The following is a 19,008-nucleotide window of genomic DNA, read 5'->3' as shown; positions in this document are numbered from 1 at the left end:
TATATCTTGATGTTATTCAGAGCTGTGTATTACCTAATGGCAACGCCAAATATAGCTTACTTCTTTACAAGGTCATAAATCAGTTTAACAGCATAGAATTTACAGAACAAGTGGCAATACATTTTGATGTCAGCCCAAAGTTCTGTAGATTGAAAATAATATATACAGTAGTTTAATGTCAACAGTACCAGTTATTTTGGGGGAATAAAATCAGTGGGTCTGTGCCACTGTTCTGTCCTGGGGTTTCTTTTTTTAAACTTTCTCTTGGCCAGTAGTGTTGAAAACTAAGCAAAGCAATGATACTAATTTAATGAGTTAGTGGTGGTAATGTTTTTGTTTGCCTTTTTTAATGTGTGAAAATATGAATTTAATATATAGTGGTGATGTCAAAAGTTCAACATGCATAGTGCATATCAGCTGTTTTTAAATTGTTTTTTGTATTCTTGTCTTCCTGTGGCTTTAACAGGATCCAAGAGAATTGTAGTTCTGTTCCTGTATAGGCAAGAAGAGCCATCATTTTAAATATCTACCTCTTTAACACGTTCTCTCCGTGTGTCACAACTTAGGTTTCAAATCTGGATAATGCAATACCTCAGTCTACCAAAAGAAAGTGTTGGTGTTTGTAATTGCCTGTACAGGGAAGCAAAGAGCTGTGACCCATTAGTACTGGGCTGGCGTATTGAAAGATGAATGTTCTTTTGGGAAACAATCTTTCCTTTTCTAGTTAGAAGAAAGAAAAGCAGTCTAAGGCTCCTCTAGCAGGAGTTTCTCACTGTTTTAAAAGCAGAGCTCCCTGAATGATTGATTGAGTTTTAGCACATCAGTGGAGCTGGTACGAAGGAGAAATTATTCTATTATAGATTCTATTAGAGCAATTAGTGGAGTAGGTAGCAGGGGACCCAAGCTGCAGGGAAGTGTTTTCAAGACACGCTGATCTGAAGAGGGAAATGACAAGTAAATATGACTCTTAAATACCAAGTGAAGCTTCGAGTATCTGGAATTTGATAAAGGTACTGGTCTGCCTTTGCCTCTACAATGTCATTCCGGATTGGTTTTAAGATGTGTTTATTTACTGTCTTAGCACTGTCAAAGAGCACATGTGTAAATATAAAATTGTATGGCATAACTCACCATTCACTTTTTTTTTTTTTAACAGGGGACATTCCAAGTGGCTGTAAGCTAATCAGGAATCGTTCTGACTGTAAGGACATAGATTGGACGACATACACTTGTGTGCTAGGCTTCCAGGTGTTTGGTAAGCACCATTTAATTTGCTTTTAAGCTATTCACACTGTGCTTTTGTGTTTGCTTTTGCTTCAATTTGTCATTAGAAATACTCTGTTAATGATTATTGAGGATGGTACTGAGATGACAGACCAAAGAGACTGACCACCGTACTTGCCTGTGATACAGAGAACTGGATGCTCTATAGACAATGTATAATTGATTTCTATTTAGCCTTGAAGTTTGGGATTTGATTTTTCTGCTGTCATTTTAGGCTGCCAATTTTAAAGGCACTGAAGCAAAAAGCTGATCTTTTGAAGTGCTCATATAGCATGTGTATTCTCCTTTGCTTTCCTTGTTTTGGGATAGGAACAAGACAATGTGAGTGTAGGTTATAGTTCATGACTTAAAATCATGACAGCACTTTGATACGTGTAGTCAAAGGTGAGCAATATACACTGCTTCTAAAGAGTAAAAATGCTTTAAAGATTAAACAGATTCTTTACCTACTCGTGTATATTTTTTTTTAAATGTACAAAAAAAATTTACAAAGCTGACAGATCTGATTTTAATAGTGCAGTTTGAGACTGTGGCCAAACAGTTCAAACTGCTTTTGCTGAAGCAGCTCTGTTGGCCATAAATGAGGAGTCCCTCTGTAAGAGGTTCAAAAGTGTGGTTCAGCCTGTCAGTGGTGTAAAACCAAGTCGTGTGAGCAGGATGCTGAATGCCTCGCTTCCACTGCTGAGATCAGATACCTGCCTCTGTTCTTCATGTAGGAAACATCAAAAGCAGGTAAATCAGCAAATTCTTTAGAGGTGAGGTTTAGGTCTACACGTCTTTTTGTCACAGCTACTAGGAGTTAAACTCGGAGTATCAGTTCATATGCAGAGCAGAAGAAAATCAGGTTAAGTCTTTCTGTAGCTTCTGACACCTATCGTGCGTATTTTAGGACTGTCATGTGCTTAGTGAGTAAATAGTCTTAAAGGATTACAGTTGATTTGTGGGCTAACACTGACACTCTTCTGTGGCATATCACTGGCGTGGAGGGCATTTGGTGCTTTATAACCAGGCTTGATTTCCTTTCTGGGTACCAAAGATCTGAGGCAGAGCAGGGAAAATAAAGGTATCAGAGAAGGAAGCTGGCTGGTTGATAAACTGCACAAATATTTTTGAGTTGTTTGGAGCTTGAGCTAGGCAGCAGAAATACAAAGAAGCATGGTGTTTCTGGAGCTGAATGCTGTTGCTTATTGATAGTTTGATGAAAATATTGGCTCCTATCAGGCTGAGAATTGTGAACCACGCTGTGTACATGCTTATTTTTATTCAATGTGTCTGGGTGAAGCAGAGAGTGCGTGGCTGTTTCCTCCAGGTGCTCTGTGCTAGGCTAGGCTAACAAGGAATTGCTTCACAGTGGTCTTTTCCTCACCGTCTTTGCTGCTGCAACTGAAGTAACAGTGCAACACATGCTTTTTTTTTTAAATGCAGTACCAGAAGATCAGGAGACGCTAGAGAAAGTGAAAAGCAAAACTCTGACACTAATCTGACATTTTTCTCCAGGAGAGATGAAAAGAATTTTGTAAGGACTTGATTATTCCTTCTGGAATAGCCTGGGAGCTGAAGCCGGTTTACATTTTATACAGAGTACTTAAATCTATCAGAAAAGTGGAGGTAGCAGATGGTGGCTCTGTTGCTACTAAACTCTTACCACTACATTTGGTGGTAGAGCAGACAGAATAAGGGGACCGGCTCTCTGAATCCCGGTGCTTTCCCAGAAGTGTCCTTTACTCCTGACCTAAGGAGATAAGGTGAGGGAGTGCAGAAAGAGTTTGGTTTCACATCTAAACCATTGGCTTTGTCTCTTTAACAGCTATTGGATAGAAGCTACTGGTGACTGGGGCCAGGCTGGAGATGAGCAGCTCCCATAACTGCTGTTTTGAGAAGCCTTTTTACTTTTTGTTTTTAAGTAATGGATAAGTCTGCTCATCCTGTCTGCGTTCTCTTTTGGATTAATACAAACTTGGACCACTGTGGATTAAGTTTAATTAGTTTCAACTGCTTCCAAAATCTTCAGTGTTCCAGAGGACCTGGGAGTGAAGTAGATAAAGCAGATAATGTGATGTTATTCTGGGGCAGAACAGAACATATTTAAACTTCCTAGCCAAGATTCATCATGTTTTAATTTTATATTGTCTGGTAGTCTGACACCCTTTTCAGAATCTTAAAATTATGGCTTAGTCTCAGACAAAGGCAAGTATTTTCCCATTAAATCAGACAGTGCAGCTAAGCCAACCTAGCAGATATTTGCTGCCCAAAGGAGAAATCTGGCTTTGACCCCAGGGTCAGCTGGCTCAGGGATCCAGACAATCTGGGAGCTGCTCACTTTGATGTTCAGGAGAGAGGGTTAAGTTTATGGGACTGGGGCTTTGGGGGTATATGTTTTACTAATTTAGCTCTGTGGATAGTGTGTCCGTAGGCTCAGGCATTGAACTGTTGTCAGAAGAAGAAAGAGGATGGAAATGCACGGTTCGGATGAGAATAGCATCACTCCTTTTTGGCAGTTGATCTTACTGTATTGGCTCAGCAGTATCAGCAGTCTGCACCCCCAGCACGTGAAGTCACTCTGTCATTTACTGCACACTCCCCACATTTTTATCTCAGTAGATTCTTTTGAGAGGCTTATTGTTGACTAGCAGAATTTATTAAAATTGACGTGCTGCTGTCATACTTAATAACAAAGCCTGATTATTTTGGGGTTTTTTGTTACTTTTACAGTTATTAAAAAGTAAGAACTTGGTCATATTAATGTCTTGTTTTTCCATATTTGCCTGATGCATCAAAAAAAGCAAATCCTGCTGTCTTATGACAAAGGGTTGTCTTACCTTTAGAGCTGCTAAAGGAACCTGTGAACACAAAAGATGTTTAATAAGAGATGCAATCTTGAATATTAGTCTTTTTAATCTGACATTATGTTTAATCTAAAATTGAAGAGGAAATGGCATAGTTGTTCAGCACAGTCTGCCTAAGGTGGTAGCTGAAACTTCAGGAAACTGATTTGACGTTCATCTCTTACTCCCACCTGATGCCAGTACTTTATATATAGAATGCAGGAGAAAGTTAAAATGCATTCATTTTGAACTACTTGAAAATTCTTAAATAGTATATATTTTTCAGGTTTATTTAATTGATGTGAGAGCACTAAAATGTTTCTGAATACTTTCCTTAGTATCTCGCATCTTTTCGTAGTAAATTACCTACAGTGTAGTTTATTGGCACTGTAACAAGCTTAACAAGCTGCCTTTGTTATTCTTCAGAGAAAATAAAGTTCTTAGTCTACCCGCTGACAATGGAAAAAAAACCACTTTAAAGTTAAATGCTATTTGCCATTTTGCTTAAAAACAAGAAGAGATAGTGTGGGAGTTTGAAAAAGATAAGGTAATTCTAAGTCAGCGTTTTGTGCTGTATAAACTAGAAGACAGCACATGTGTTTTGTTTTACCAAAGTGAAAGGGAGGAAGAGGATATTTTCATATCTGATAGTGGACGTCCCTCTCAGACACGCAATTTTTTTGGGGTGGGGTGTGAAAATTCAGGAGGGAAAATTCCTCCTAACTCCTGAACTAATCAGAAACCCAAGTCTGAGCTGGAAAATTATAGTACCTTTGGCATAAATAATTATCTTATAACCCTTTGCTTACCTTTTGTTCAGCTTTTCTTGCAGATGTGAATCATCAGTTTTGTTACGGAATTCTCTAGGGTCTTTTTTTTTTTTTTTTTTTTAAAACTAAAGCCTCCCCCCTCCCCAATTTGTTCAGTGCTTTTCATCCAGGCAATGTTGTTATTCTTTTGTCTAGACATATCAGTGTCATTCTTTTCAAATAAAAGCATATTGAATTGTACTTAAGCACTTGACAGCACTTACATCTATGAAACTTGTACAGACTGGGTTTCTGTGCAAAGTATCATCAATCAGTTGTCTCCTTTGAATCATGCAAATACTAAAAGTTGATAAAGTTTTAAAATAAAACTAAAAGAAATCTTTGTATAATGTACAGTACCTGGGCTTGTTCCACGCTTCAGCATCAGTCTTGCTTTTAAAATGTTTGTGCATGAATGAAAGTGTTAAATTAAGAGTTGCCAGATTTAGCAGCAAAATTAATCTTAAAATAAGCTTTAAGGAAGACTGAGGTTTTGAACGGGAAACATGTCAAGCCCGAGAGGTTATCCTGGCCAAGGCTGAGGGTTTGGAGGGACAGGGGGTGCGGGAGCGGCATTAGGCTAGCAAAATATCAATGACATTTAATGCAATACATATTCCATTTTCCACTTGAATGTTTTATTTACTTTTTGTTAAGCTTGCCTTTTCTCACAGCTTTATAGATTTTGTTTATGGATTGTCTTATAATTTGTTTCTAAAACTGCCGTCACTAAATATCTGCTTGACTCTCTGCTAGGAGTTTGGCCTGAAGGATCAGATGGGACAGACATAAATGCCCTTGTGAGATCCCATAACCGAAAAGTGATAGCAGTTGCTGATGATTTTTGTAAGGTCCATCTCTTTCAGTATCCCTGTTCCAAGCCAAAGGTAAGTCTAGACCAGTCTAGCCTATGTGCTTGTTTGCATTGCATAAAGCTTTCCTTGCCAGACACCTGCTTCCAGCTCGGTCGTTTGGGAACCTGGCAGCCAAATAGCTCATTTATGTCTGAGAACAGTGCTAGAGACAAAAGCATGGGTTTCCCCATTAAGTTCATATATAAAATAGAAAATATAAAATAATACAAAGTAAGAAATAATATACCAAAAAGTGAAGTGGCAATAGTTATCCTTAAGTTCTGGAGCAGAAGCTTGAAGCTTTCTGAAGGTGGCCTTGGTGTTAAGTCCATTGCTTTTTGCACAAAGATCTAAATCTGTCCCACACCACAAGACTTAAGAAGAGAGAGGTTGTATTGTGGGGGGAAACCTAATATATATGTAATTTTTTACTCTTACATGAATAAAGAGCTCTCTTGAAGGGCTAAGCAAAAATAGTAGTAGTTTTGGATTTCGCTATCATGTGCTCTTCTAATCAAGCATGTGATTTGTCTTTCTGCTTGTTTTTGGTAGGCTCCGAGTCACAAATACAGCGCTCACAGTAGTCATGTGACAAATGTCAGCTTCACCCATAGCGATGGTCACTTGATTTCAACTGGAGGGAAAGACATGAGTATTATTCAATGGAAACTTGTGGAGAAGGTAACCCTACCACAAAATGACATTGTCGTAGACATCGGTGCAACCAAAGTGCCCATCCCTGTCAGTGAAAATGCTGTACAGTCTCCCGCACCTCTCCCGCAGCCTTTTAATGAAATGAACCAAAATGAAAGTGTAACTGGCAGCTCTCCGGCTTCTTTGGAGAGCAACTTGGAGCAGTCTGCGGAGGCCAGCGAAGAGCAAAGCGAGGAGCAAAGCGAGGGGAGCAGCCTGGATCCTGCCGAGCCGGGCTACGAGGAGCCCTCCAATGAGACGAGTGAGGAGCACAGTGAATCCACGGTCACTGAAGAGCAGCAAGATAACTCACCGGTGTCTTAACGCTCCCAGCTCAGGCGGTTGTTATTTTCCCTTGGTGTGCGTGCTTTCATTACAGGGTGAGGGTTCAAATAGGGAAAAGTAGCTGAGATTCATGACCACTCCAGCTTTTGAGTTTCAGTGAGATTTTTAGTCTGAGCTTCAGTTCAATGTGTGGAACCATCCCAAGGGCCTGGCTTGATGGTCTGTGTCAAGATCTGGTCACAGTTAGTAGTGAACATTACCATAGATCCATTTCAGTTCTGAAATTGCTGTCAGGAAGTGGCATGAAATATATACTGGAAAAAAACGGTTAGCTCTGAGAATTAGCTGAAGTAGACCACCTTAACTATGTGAAAGTGCTTTCTGAAAGAACTAAGCTGATGGGAAGCGCTGAGCTGTTCCAGCTGGGGAGCACTGTGCTGCTTTTTCCAGGTGCAAAGACAAACAAAACAACAAAAAATACCAACCAAAAAGCTCTTTGTAGGGCTGTTTTCCTTTGTTTTTTCTTAATTAGAAAAATAGAGGAAAAACAATGTAACGATGCCACATGTATGGCGATGCCTTCTTGATCTAACACATATGCAATTTTCTAACACTACTAATTCCTAGTGGAGTCTGGATGCGTCCGCGGTTGGTCTGCCCTGGGTGCTGCTAGTCCTAAGGCAAATCCTGTCAAGGAACGGTGTCAGCTGTTCCATTTTCACAGACTATTTAATAACAGACTAACCAAATACTGGCGCGTTTCACTTTTCACGACCTGAAAGTTGATTTAAACTGTAAGACGTATTTGTCTTTTCAAAGAATTGCTGGCCTAGAGAGTTTGAAACTTAAGAGAGTCTTTACAGTGACTTTGATGTGAACAGCAGTGAAAGCGTGGCAAGAACACAGAAGTCAGATGGGCTCCAGAGTTAAAGTTTAAGCCTTCAAGCAGAACTTGCTCCATCCTAGTAGGAGAAATATAAATACAGTTAACTTAAATTATTAAATTGGTGCTTAGGATTAGTGTATTAAGTTGATATTTTTTTCTTTTGAATTTTTAGAGGTAACTCTAAAAATCATTAAACTGCAATCTCTTTCCCTGCCCCCCCAGCTCCTTTAGCAGTTGTGATATAAGCATACAGTAATTTAGATGATGATGTGATTTTTTTTTTTTTTTTTCCTAGACTTGCTGATTTTTGTGATTCTTTTTTTTTTGTTTGTTTGTTTCCACCCTACCACTCCCCGGGTTGCTCTAAGCCATGCAGCTCTCATGTGGCTATACCTGGCCAGTTACGGGATATCTTGGCATTTGTTATGCGTTTGGAAAGTACTTTTTTTACGAAGTTTGTCAGATAGCTACATTTTTTTCTTAAGTGCATATGTTTCCTACTTTAAAAAGATATAGATTTACTGACAGATACCAATTTCTTATGTACTTGTTTATATTTTGATTACATAGAATTTTCTTTTTTAACTTGCTGCATTGTGCTGGTATTTTAGTTCTTAGTTAGAATATCATGTTTAGAAACTTTGGATGAGTTCATAAGTCTTAATTGTGCAAGCGTTTACGTGATTGTGCCATTCCAAAGTGCATCAAAACTGTCATTCCCTTACTAGTATCTTCTCAGGAGAAATGCTACAGATCAGGTATTTAGTCATCATTTGGAAAGATAAAAACAAATGGACTCCCAAAGGACATTTAGAACATTTATATATAAAATATATAAATATATATATACACACATATATATATAAAAATATCCTCTTGTTTACAACAGTTCCAGAAAACCTCAAAGTAGTTCCCTTCAGATGGAGGGAGATATGGATTCCAAGCAACCCATCTGTTTAAACTGTGCTCTGTACATAGAGTTTTACTGGAGAGCTCTAGTATGCCTGACTTGCAAATTTGCCAAATAGCAGCAATGGAAGATAAAGGTCGACTCATCAAAGTTCTTGGTTCCAAATGAGGAATATGCTGTAGGTTTAGAAAATAATCTTAGTAAAGGAGAAAGGATTTTAGGGCTAATGAGGCACAGAGCTCTCTCTGTCATTTTTATGAACTCCACGTAAGCAACACATTTCTTTTTGGAACATCTGCCACCTGGGGTTGCCATGTAAAGTGAGAGTTATAGTTGTGATATTCTTGTGTTTGTAGTTCAGAAGACTCTACTAATATGCAAAAAGCCTTACAGCTTTCAATTGCTGGCAACTACTGTTTAACAAATAATTAAATCTGTGATAATGGATGGAAATGGGTGGGATTATGTAACTTGTAGATGTTTTAGAAAAATAATTGTGAATGAATTATGATTAAGAGTGTTTCATGTGAAGATGTTTGAGCCATTTCTATCTATCATGCATTCCTGTCTCAAGGCAGAAAATTTTGAAGATTAAAAAAATAAAATAATCGAAATAATATGTTGCAGTGTCCTTCTCCATATCTGTTCTGGTTCCTTCTGTATTTAAAGTGGGTGCTGTGATCGTTGCAATGTCTGGGTCTGTGATTTTGGAAGAACCTTTTTAACTTGTGCTTTTTTGATAACCTCCCAGACTACCTAAAACCAAGTTAATTCAGCATTATGAGTAATGCTGTCACTTCTAAGTGTTGATCTTGTTTACTTTTTGAAAGTTTTGTGACATTTCCCTCTTCCATTTTTTATTAATAGCCTACTAGCATTATCCTACTGTAGCTAATCGATGGGCAGCAGAGGATTACAAATATCTGTTTGTCCTCATGCGAAGTGCAGTCTGCCTTCCAGGGCTCTGCCAGAAGCTTGCTTCTGGAAGTCATGCAAAAAGTACAAGCTTATTTTGGATATAATGTGTTAAATACCGTGATGCTTCCACGTCCCTGACAGTCTCTGTCCAGTTGCAGATGCAGGAGGTTGCAATATGCGTAATATATTCCTTGTGAAAGATTCTCGGTCTTTTAAAAGGCTTTGAATCATCTCCATTTCTTGCAGCTGGTTTCTGTCCTTCACAAAAGGGTAGGGTGGGGTAGAGAAGAAAGAAACCTGCAAGATAGCCAAATACCTCCTGTTTATCCTCTCTTAAAGGAAAAACAAACAAAAAAACATCACTGCCACCCCCTGAGTTTGTAAACCTCAACGACTCTTCTTTTCCACCAAATTGTCAGGAGAATGCTGCTGTTCTAAGTTGAGCAACAAGCAGATGTCCTCGGGTCATGCTGTGCTGTTCCCAGCACCCTGGAAACACCGTGTACCACTTCGCCCTGGGGGTGGCTGCACAGTGGTGTGCTTTTCTGGGCTCTGCTCCCTTTCTCTCCAAATTCAGCTTAAGGCTTTTTTGCTACTGCTTCTCTTGGGGTGCTCAGGAAGGCAGGAGTCATCCTGAAGAGCAGGTAAACTGGTCTTCTGTGAGCCACCCTCGGCATGGAGGCAGGATAGGGCTCCAAGCATCCGCGTCCACAGTATTATTTGGGGCAGCAGCATCTGCTGCCAGCTTTGGTAGCTGCAGCCATGGTGGTTGTTACGTGGGGCTGAAGTTCAGGGTGGGAGCTTCACTGCGGCATGACACTGTAACGGCATCACATTCCACACGGTTGAAACTTTAAATTCGAATTCTGCACCAAAATGTTTGTTCAGATTGCGTGGTAAAATACTTGAATGATAGGAAATGCCAAGCTTCTGGATTCTTGCATTATGTGTCCATGTTGGGCGCATGTCATGACAAAGTGATATTAATTGGATTTACATATAAAGGGCACTTTTAAGGACATGACCACGTAGTTTGGTTTGGTTCCAGGATAGGTGAGGAAGAGGCTGGGGGTGTGGATGCGTAATGATGAACCAAGCATTTCTTAGGTTTGATCTTACTGTAATTCACATTATAAGTAACACGTACTAGTTTTTGCATACAATGCATGGCAAGTTCTAGCCTCTTTTAATCATCCCTAAAATGCATTGATACTGGCTTTGTCTCTGAAAATAAGGCAAAAATTTAATTTTGATTGTAATAGTGATTACAGTCTGCGTTGAACAGTACATTGTATTTTCTACTTTGTGCTTCACCCCTTATGTTTCCTTCAGTTGGGTGCAGTATTTTGGTTGAATCGGGACAAAAATAAGTAGAACGTCCTTGTGAAATTTAAGCTCGGCCGAGCCAAACAAACAACAAACTCTCCTTTCCGCTGCCTCATGCCAATAAAATCTTGGTTCCTGGCAATGAAAGGATTAATATTACATGAGGTGGATTTTACTTGCGCGATATTTGTGCTGCATGTTTGCCTTCCCTCTGAGCAAGTCTGAGCCCATTGCCTAATCTTTATTTCTGACAGATGTTTTATGTACTAATACTTTAATCAATGGAGAATGAAAAACTGCTTACAGTAGGATTATACAATTTAGAAGACTGGGCAGTGTACACATTTTAATGCATTTGATGTGCGTGGTGGTGTCTTCGTGTGCGTACGTGTCTACAAGCATCAGGCAGATACGGCTGCTCAAGGCCATTTCTTTTCTTTGAAAGAGGAACGTGGATGACTTCACGCCACAGTGAATTAAGAAGGTTTTAGGAGCACAGGGTAAAGAGGCGTTCCCAGCAGGACGGCAAGGCGAGAGGACTGGGAGAGGAGGTGCAGTGGTGGGACAATGGTCATACCAGAGCTTGTTCCAAGGTCAGGTCTCCAGTACGCTCCTGTGTGCTGGTCCAGCTGTCCTCCACCATCAGGATGGGCTAAGCAGAAGCTCCTGACACATCCGCTGAAGGCTGAAGTTCCCTAAGCCATATTCTACAAATGCGGGACACTTCCAGATAAATGAAACCTCCCTTCAGAGGTCTGCTAGCCTCGTTACCTTAAACTTGCTCGGTTACCTTAAACTGAGCGTAGGCCTCACATTCGTCCTTATAAAGAGAGAAAGAAATGAAATGGGGAAGCTCTGCTGCCTCCAGGCACAGCTGAGCATGTTACAGGAGCACGAGGGAGGGAGGAGGGATGAAATGCCCTGTTGAGGAGAGATTCCAGTGGATGGACTTCTGTTGCCATTGAAAAAGGGGAAAAAAATCAAACCAAAACAAAAATTTCCTGATATTTTATTTAAGGCCCTGTGTCAAAATGACTACACCGATTTTAAGGAAAGAAAGTGACATTATCACTAGATAATTAAAAAAACCCAAATAAATAAATATAATTAACACTTTTAACACACACACACACTCAGATTGCTCTTTGTTAGGTTTTGTCTGTGCGCTAAAACCTACCAGAGCTTTCGCTTCTGTTAGGAGTACAGGGTGGTTTTGAGAAACAGCAAGTTCATGGAGATTTTGGCCAGGTTTTATTTTTAACAAACAATTCTAAAAAACTCATTTTCTTCCCAAAAGTTCTACTAACAAACCAAAATCTGGAAAGAGTCTACATCTTCAAGGGGTATGTGTGTCCTTGTGATTTAAGTGGTGGGTTTTACAGCTCAGTGTCTCTTTCTGAAGGGGACCTCTGGGCACTTCCCGTCTCTCACCAGATGAGTGATCCCCTGCAGATACAGCAAGGTCCATGCCTCGTTAGCAGCCTCTGCTGTGTCCCTCTGTGTGTGTGTGTCACGTTATTCTGCTCTCCGATAACCACCACGCTTTGTAGGTTCTTTGGGACTGCTGTAAAAAACACTTTCTATAAATTCTTAAAGACTGTCTGAGTATAGTCAGTTACGTTGTCCCGGCTTTATTTTTTTTGATAAAGGGCCTTACTATTTCTAGAACACGCGTTTGTATGGTGAGCCAAATAAGTGCTCCAGATAGCTCTTGAGACTGTATTCCCTGTAGCAGGATGTTTCAGCAATTCCATGTTTCTGTCATGCATCGCTTGTTTCGCAAGTTGACCTTGCTCTGAATCCTCCCCGTCGCACAGCCCGCTCTTCATCCTATGCGCATCACTGCCCTCCCAGGCTCAAAGCAAGAGGTGACATTTGCTTTTAATGCTGTTTCAGAATTTATTTCGGCTTCCTTTAAATATGCTGTCTTGTCATTCCAGTTTGTGTGTGTGTGTCCCCTTTTTTCCCTCCCACAGCTCTATCAAATGAGAGATCAGTCCTTGCGCTGGCAATAATTTTTCCTTTTAGTCTCTCTTAAGTCCGTTCACTCTTTCTTCTTCTTTTTATCTGTAACTGCATACAGAAAAATCATAGGGAAGGAAAATCATAAGCTGTCTGCATCAGACAAAGGACACAGCTTCCAAAGCTATCTAGTAAGTATAAAAATCCCTCATATTTTGTATCATATAAATGAGAGTCTCTGGTGTTGTGTGGACACTGCTAGTAGAATTGGAAACTTAAAAAACTATTTATGTCCTAGGTAAAAGGAACTTGGAACAAACTTGGTGTTATTGCTACATCAGAGAGTCCTGGAGGCTCGCCTCATAGCTCAGGAAAACAACAAAAACAAAAAATAAACCCAACGGCTAAAGCCTTTGGCTTTAGCAAGGCAAACAAAACAAAACAGAAAAAAGTTTTCAATTTGACAGCGAAAGAGGAGGGAGGAAGCAGAGCTGCGCAGTATTGTGTGTGCAGAGGAGGTGACTGCACGCCAAACTTGCTCTTCTCCTGGTCCAGAGGTGGGTATGAGCAGCAGCCCCCTTCTGGGTGGGTGCTGCCTTTTCTAGTGACGCTGCAGATTCTACCATGGGTGGAATTTCAGTGGAAAACCTTGGTTTCAGCATTGAGTTGATTGGCATTTTCCCTTGAAGAATTGGGCAACATAGAATTAAGACTGGAGTGAGTAGTCGGCGTCTTGTCCATACACAGGTATCCAACATTGTTAACGTTAAACAGAGGTTTGTCATGAATGTTTAACCTGAAATGGCTGTAGTATACACAGGGTGATTGAAAGGATCCTTTTTGCCCCAACTTTTGCAAATGGAAAATTAAATGTCAATTGAGCCTGTGAAGCTGGATTTCTTGTGTCAAAAGTTGCAATGCATTTTTTTAGATTGATTCACAGATCAGGAGATATGCAATCCTGCCAGTTGGGAGGGAAACAGATGTTGAAGCATTTTAAACTTTCAAGAAAGCATACCTAGGAGGGCTTTTTCAGGACATATGTCTATTCCACCCTTTGCCAGGACATTACAGATCTGCTTACATTACATTTTGTGTGTGTACACATTTAGTTCTGCTTATATTGGAGTATTTTGAATTAGACTCCATAATTCTCTAGGAAAGAAAAGCAAACAACTCCCCGAATAATTATCTTCCAGATTATTCTATCAGAGCCCTTCCTAGAGTTGTGCCTCTGAAACATCTTTCCCTGAGTAGGCCTCTTTTTCTGATAGATATATTGTTTTTCCCCACAATTATACATAATGTTTCAAAATGTTTTTTCTCTCTTAAGAATACAATGACCATCCAGGTTATTTCCAGCAATTAAATCAGAGTCAGTCTCCCTAACCATCAAAGAGGGGAACGGCTGCAACTGGCGTAGACCTTCTGTCTTGTGAAAGTTTTGGCTAAGGCTTCAGCTGTCAAGACAAAGTCATCCTGTGCCAACGTTGCAGCTACTGACTAAATAGGGTTGGTCGTGTCTGTGGGTAAATGCAGATGCCGACGGGGTGGGTGGAGGGCAGCAGCTCACCGAGCTCCATCATGGGGCCACCCTGTTGCCACCAACACTGAGCTGTGGCACATCAGCCATGCCACCCATGGGATGTTCCTGCAGCAGATTCACTTCCTCGGATGACTTTCTCCCAGAGTGTTTCCAGTTTAGCGGCAGCAGGCAGGCTATCCCAATCTATTAATTTCTCAGAGAGGTGGTGAAGAGGTTTTTTTATGCAGCATTCTCATTTACTGCCTTGATATTTTTCCCTTTTTTTTTTCTTAATTATTCTATGAGTTTAATTTTTTTTTGACTGCATATAGGCAAAGCAATGCATTGTCACAAAGCCTTCCGCAGGTTGGACTGGAAAGCTTATTCCTATTTTCCCCATCTCTTTGGAGCCTGACCAACATCACAGATTTTAATCTCACAGATGGCATGAAAGACGTTCTGTTTTAGCTCTGCTGTAAAGAAAGAACTAGGGAAACTACAGGCTGTATCTCATTTTTGGGTCCTGAATTACTGCCAACTACACTATCCCCCCACTGCATGCACTATCTCCCCAGAATCACCCCGTGGGAATAAATCATAACCCTACAGGCAAAGAGCAGAAAGGATTTCTGTGCGTAGGGGGGAGGGCTGCAGATGGGGAGAGCTGCCATAAACGGTTTACTTGATGGTCCAGCTTTTTGCTGAATTGAAAACATTTCTAGAAACTTGTCTTGCTGAAAATCAGGGGAATTGGCTCCTGAGTGTTAGATTAGGTGCATCTGCATGAAGTTGTATCCGCAGAAAGCTTGGCCTGGGGATACTGTGCTCCGTGCACATGTTCTTGCTGCACATCTGTTGTGCCGCGTCTCTGTAAAATATGTATTTAATGAAATGGAGAGAATGAATATCATGTGTGAAAAGGAACGGGCAAGTTTTTAATCAGCTCAACACACAACTCTTTTGTAAACCTTAACCCGATTTGCTTGTTTTCCCTTGTTCTTTCAAATATTCAAAGGCCCTCCATGAGGTTTATACCTGGTAGCTCTCAAGGAGTTCCAGTTCAGACCCAGTTTTAGGGCAGAGCTGCATTTAAACAGCAATAAAATGCACCACTGTTTTCTCCTGTGACCTGAAATCGATCAAGCTACTGCTGATGGTTTGATGAAGCATTACAGTAGTGAGGCTTTGTGGTTATTGAATATAGTAGTGAGAAAAAGCCAATTCTGAATAGTAATGGCAAATAAAAGCCAAGTGCAGTAAAGGCATACTGTTTTAGTACAGGTGTATAGATATGATGATTAGACTTGTTTGCCTCTATTGGTTGCTTTGGCTGAGCAATGCTGATGCTTGTTTTCCCTTGGATCCCATGCACCGACCAGTGACCATATATGAAGATAATGGCAATTTCTGCCTCCTCACCTGTTGTGCTGCATAGGAACCTGTGACTTTTTGTTGACATTCATTTGGAAGAACATCCTCCCCTTCTTATCATGAACACAGAAATTTTACACCAGGCAAATTTTAAGCTAGCACTAACAAATATTCCCACATAGGTGCAAATCTAAGCTTTGAAGTGGAACGGTGACTCTGAGAGTTGATTACAGAAAGGAAATAGGGGGTCTCATATGTCTGACACAACAAAAGAAGGGGATTGCACCACTGAACTTTCTTAATCATAACAGACTGGTGGTCTTGAAACACTGGTGTAGCTAGCTGGGCTAGTTCAGCAGTGACTATATTCTAGGAAATACTTATATTGAGTAATTTGAAAACTGTAGGGAGGGAGAAAGCTGTAAAAGGGAATTTGCGTGGATGGGTCATCCTACTTTTCTTAGCAAAGGAGTATGGTCACCACTACAGCGTAGTGCTAGACAGTGGTTTTGTGATTCTCATTCTCTAAACTACAAGAATTTGACCTTTTAAAAGGGTCTTTCATATTCTAATAGAGAAAAGGCAATAGGAAGTATGTTGTGCAATGCTTTGTCAAAACTTGTTACAAAGCAGACTTTCCTAAAGGATTTTCCTCACTGATTATTTTTAACCAATTTTTTCAGTGTTCTTTTTTTGTCTAGGACCACTAGAATTAGACATACTTTCAGTAGTGCTCTTAGCGTTTGTTTGTAATTCTTGTTTTCCAATACCTGTCTTTATCCGTGGATGTTATTCCACTAAAAAAGAGGTTGTGGAGTCAGTGTGTGGATACAAGCTCCTTGTTCCCTGGAAATCATGCCCTCACCCTCCACTATACCCTCTGGGAGACTTGGATTTCACTATTTTCCTTTTCTATTCAAGCAGGTTCTGAATATCTTCACTCCCTCAGGTATTCTGTGGCTCTGCATTAGCACTTTCCTTCACATATAGATATTGATAATGGTTAATTTGACCATTGCCCTTAAAGGAAACACATTGCCATTGGGGAATTACGTATTCAAGCTTAAGCTTTCGATCTTTGTCCTCCAATTTTCCACTTAACATCCCATCTGTTTATACAGACTATATAGGCTACCTCTGTCTACCTATGAGATCCTGGGATATTCTGTTTTGTAGCAGAACAATGAGACTGTTTTCTTTCTCATGTTGGAGCTAGTGTATAGCTTAGAAAATCCTACAGCTCTATGGAAATCTCTACAAAGCAATTTTGGATTTATTTTTTTTTTTAGATATTTTCTCATTTTGGATGAACTATTTTGATTAATTTACATTACCTTTGTTTTAGCTGTGATTATCTAAGTTGGCCCTGTGTAGGCTTGTGCTAAGACTGAAACTAAACAGTGCTGCACAGTTGCTTTTTAACTTCAGAAATGTTTTCCAAAGATATATCCCATTCTGGATATATTTTTCATGTTGTTTATTTTTACTTTCTGATTCACTTGCAGAACATCTGGTATTTCTCTTTGCTGCAGGTAGAAACTAATCTCTCTACCAAAACTTTGACCCCATAGTGAATTGTATCAATCATCAGGATCTCTAGTCTGGGCAGTGGCCAAAAAGGTGTTTCTCCTTTTTTCACCAGAGGAGAGTGTGAGCATGTAGAAATAGGATTTTACCTCTCAAGAACATTCAGAGATGAGTTTTTGTTGCTGGTTTTGGTTGTTGTTTTTTTTTTTTTTTTTTTTAATTAGCAAGTTGTGTTTTGATGCAGCTGGTCTATAAGACTTAGATTTAAGCTTCTTATTTTCTGGGAAGGGTTTCCAAAGGTGTCCTGCTAGCACTGATGATGTTTTATTGCTGTATTTGCCTGTGAACAAACACTACTCTCCAGCTCAATCTCCGTGTTGCAAACAGCTTCTTCAAGACACCATGAAGGGCAAGTGAAATTCCACAAAATACCTTCAGCAACATCTTAAATCAAAGGTATTGATCTCTTCTTTGCAGACAGTGAAAAACAATTACACTGGTGAAATATAGGTGTCGTATCCTCACATTGCGCTTCTTGCTGCTGACGTCTGCTTCTGGGTGTGTAGTGTGGGTGTGAACCCTTCTACCACGAGCAGCTGGACCCAGGTGCCATCAGGGAGGCTGAACCCTGCCTAGTAAATTAAATTAAGCTGCTTGATCTGATTGTACATGGTATGGAACCAAATATTTGTATCAGTTTTAAATTTTCTTTATATATTATGCTTCTAATACACAAGTTGCTTTCAGTTCTTTCACTGAAGGAGGAAGTAGACCTTCTAAATCAATCCATATGCCCACATGTCTCCATGGAGGTGTGAGAGTTTGTACCAGCTCTGGATGAGGCTGGAGCATGACGGTGGTGCTGCTGGCTGTCCAAGGGAGCCCCAGCAGGGACTGTGATGGTAGGAGGCTGCAGGGCACAGGAAAGGGTACGTATGGGCTGTTCAACAACATCACATTTCCTATCAAATCCAAAATCCAGACACAGACCTTCCAAAGGCGTGTATGCCATCACAGGCTATAGGTAGCTTTTGAACAGTAGTTTTGTTTTCTTTGTAGTATGCTGCATCTTTAAAATTTCCAGCCAAGGCCCTTGGAGGGCTGCATGTATTGATTTGTTTGCTGAGCTCTCCTGATGGGGAGAAAAGCCATTTTAATGGGCAACTCTCACTCTACCTCTCCTAAGCTGGGAAAGACAGACTCGGTAGTCAATTATTGGGTCCATTGTTCTGAAGGGCCCATGATTACGTAAGGTGGCAATGACCAAGTACTAATAAGCTTCTTGTCATGAGGAAAAGCACTGAAAAAGTTGAGTTTTATGGAGAGATCTGATACAAACATGAAGTCTGACCCACCATCTCCTAAAACTGCTGTGAGGAGGGTGAATAGTCCCACACAAAGCAGGGTCAAGGACTGTTCTACCTCTGCTCTGACCCCAGTCAGCTCTAGTTGCCATCCAGGCTGGCAGGGCTTTTCCTTCCCCTGCTCCGGAGGTGGCCCTCCTGCCGCGGTGGGTTTTGCAGCATTAGCTACATGGGTTTACCCTGAGCTCCACAATATTGCAAGGAATGTTGAAACATTTAGACACCAGGGATATGACTCAGATGCCTGTGCCAGATACGTGAAAAGTAAATGAGAACAAAAAGTAAACCCTCCAGGAAGGGAGCGCCTGCGTGCATGTTTAATTGAACAAGAACCAGGCATTTTGAAGTGTTTTGGACAAAAACAAGACTAAACCTTAGGCTAAAATGCTCCATGGCCATTTTGAAAGCCATGTCCTCCCCCCCAGCTGATATAACAACTGGAACCAGTATCCACCCCCGTCCCTCTTTT

The 19,008-nt window shown here is 40.5% G+C and overlaps 1 protein-coding gene across 3 annotated transcripts in view; it reads left to right on the top strand.

Moving 5' to 3' along the window:
• Positions 1-7,204, top strand: part of EML4 (EMAP like 4) — a 78,482-nt gene extending 71,278 nt beyond the window's left edge. For all 3 annotated transcript variants that reach the window (XM_074144290.1, XM_074144288.1, XM_074144289.1), the window contains 3 exons: positions 1,157-1,255; positions 5,675-5,805; positions 6,325-7,204. In XM_074144290.1, coding sequence (XP_074000391.1) covers positions 1,157-1,255; positions 5,675-5,805; positions 6,325-6,789 — 695 coding nt within the window. In that variant the 3' untranslated portion in view covers positions 6,790-7,204. The remainder of the gene's footprint in view (positions 1-1,156; positions 1,256-5,674; positions 5,806-6,324) is intronic.
• Positions 7,205-19,008: the final 11,804 nt, after the last annotated feature.

The sequence above is a fragment of the Numenius arquata genome, chromosome 2, assembly GCF_964106895.1.
Source record: "Numenius arquata chromosome 2, bNumArq3.hap1.1, whole genome shotgun sequence".
NCBI classification, from domain to species: Eukaryota; Metazoa; Chordata; class Aves; order Charadriiformes; family Scolopacidae; genus Numenius; species Numenius arquata.
This window is presented reverse-complemented; position numbering and strand designations above follow the sequence as displayed.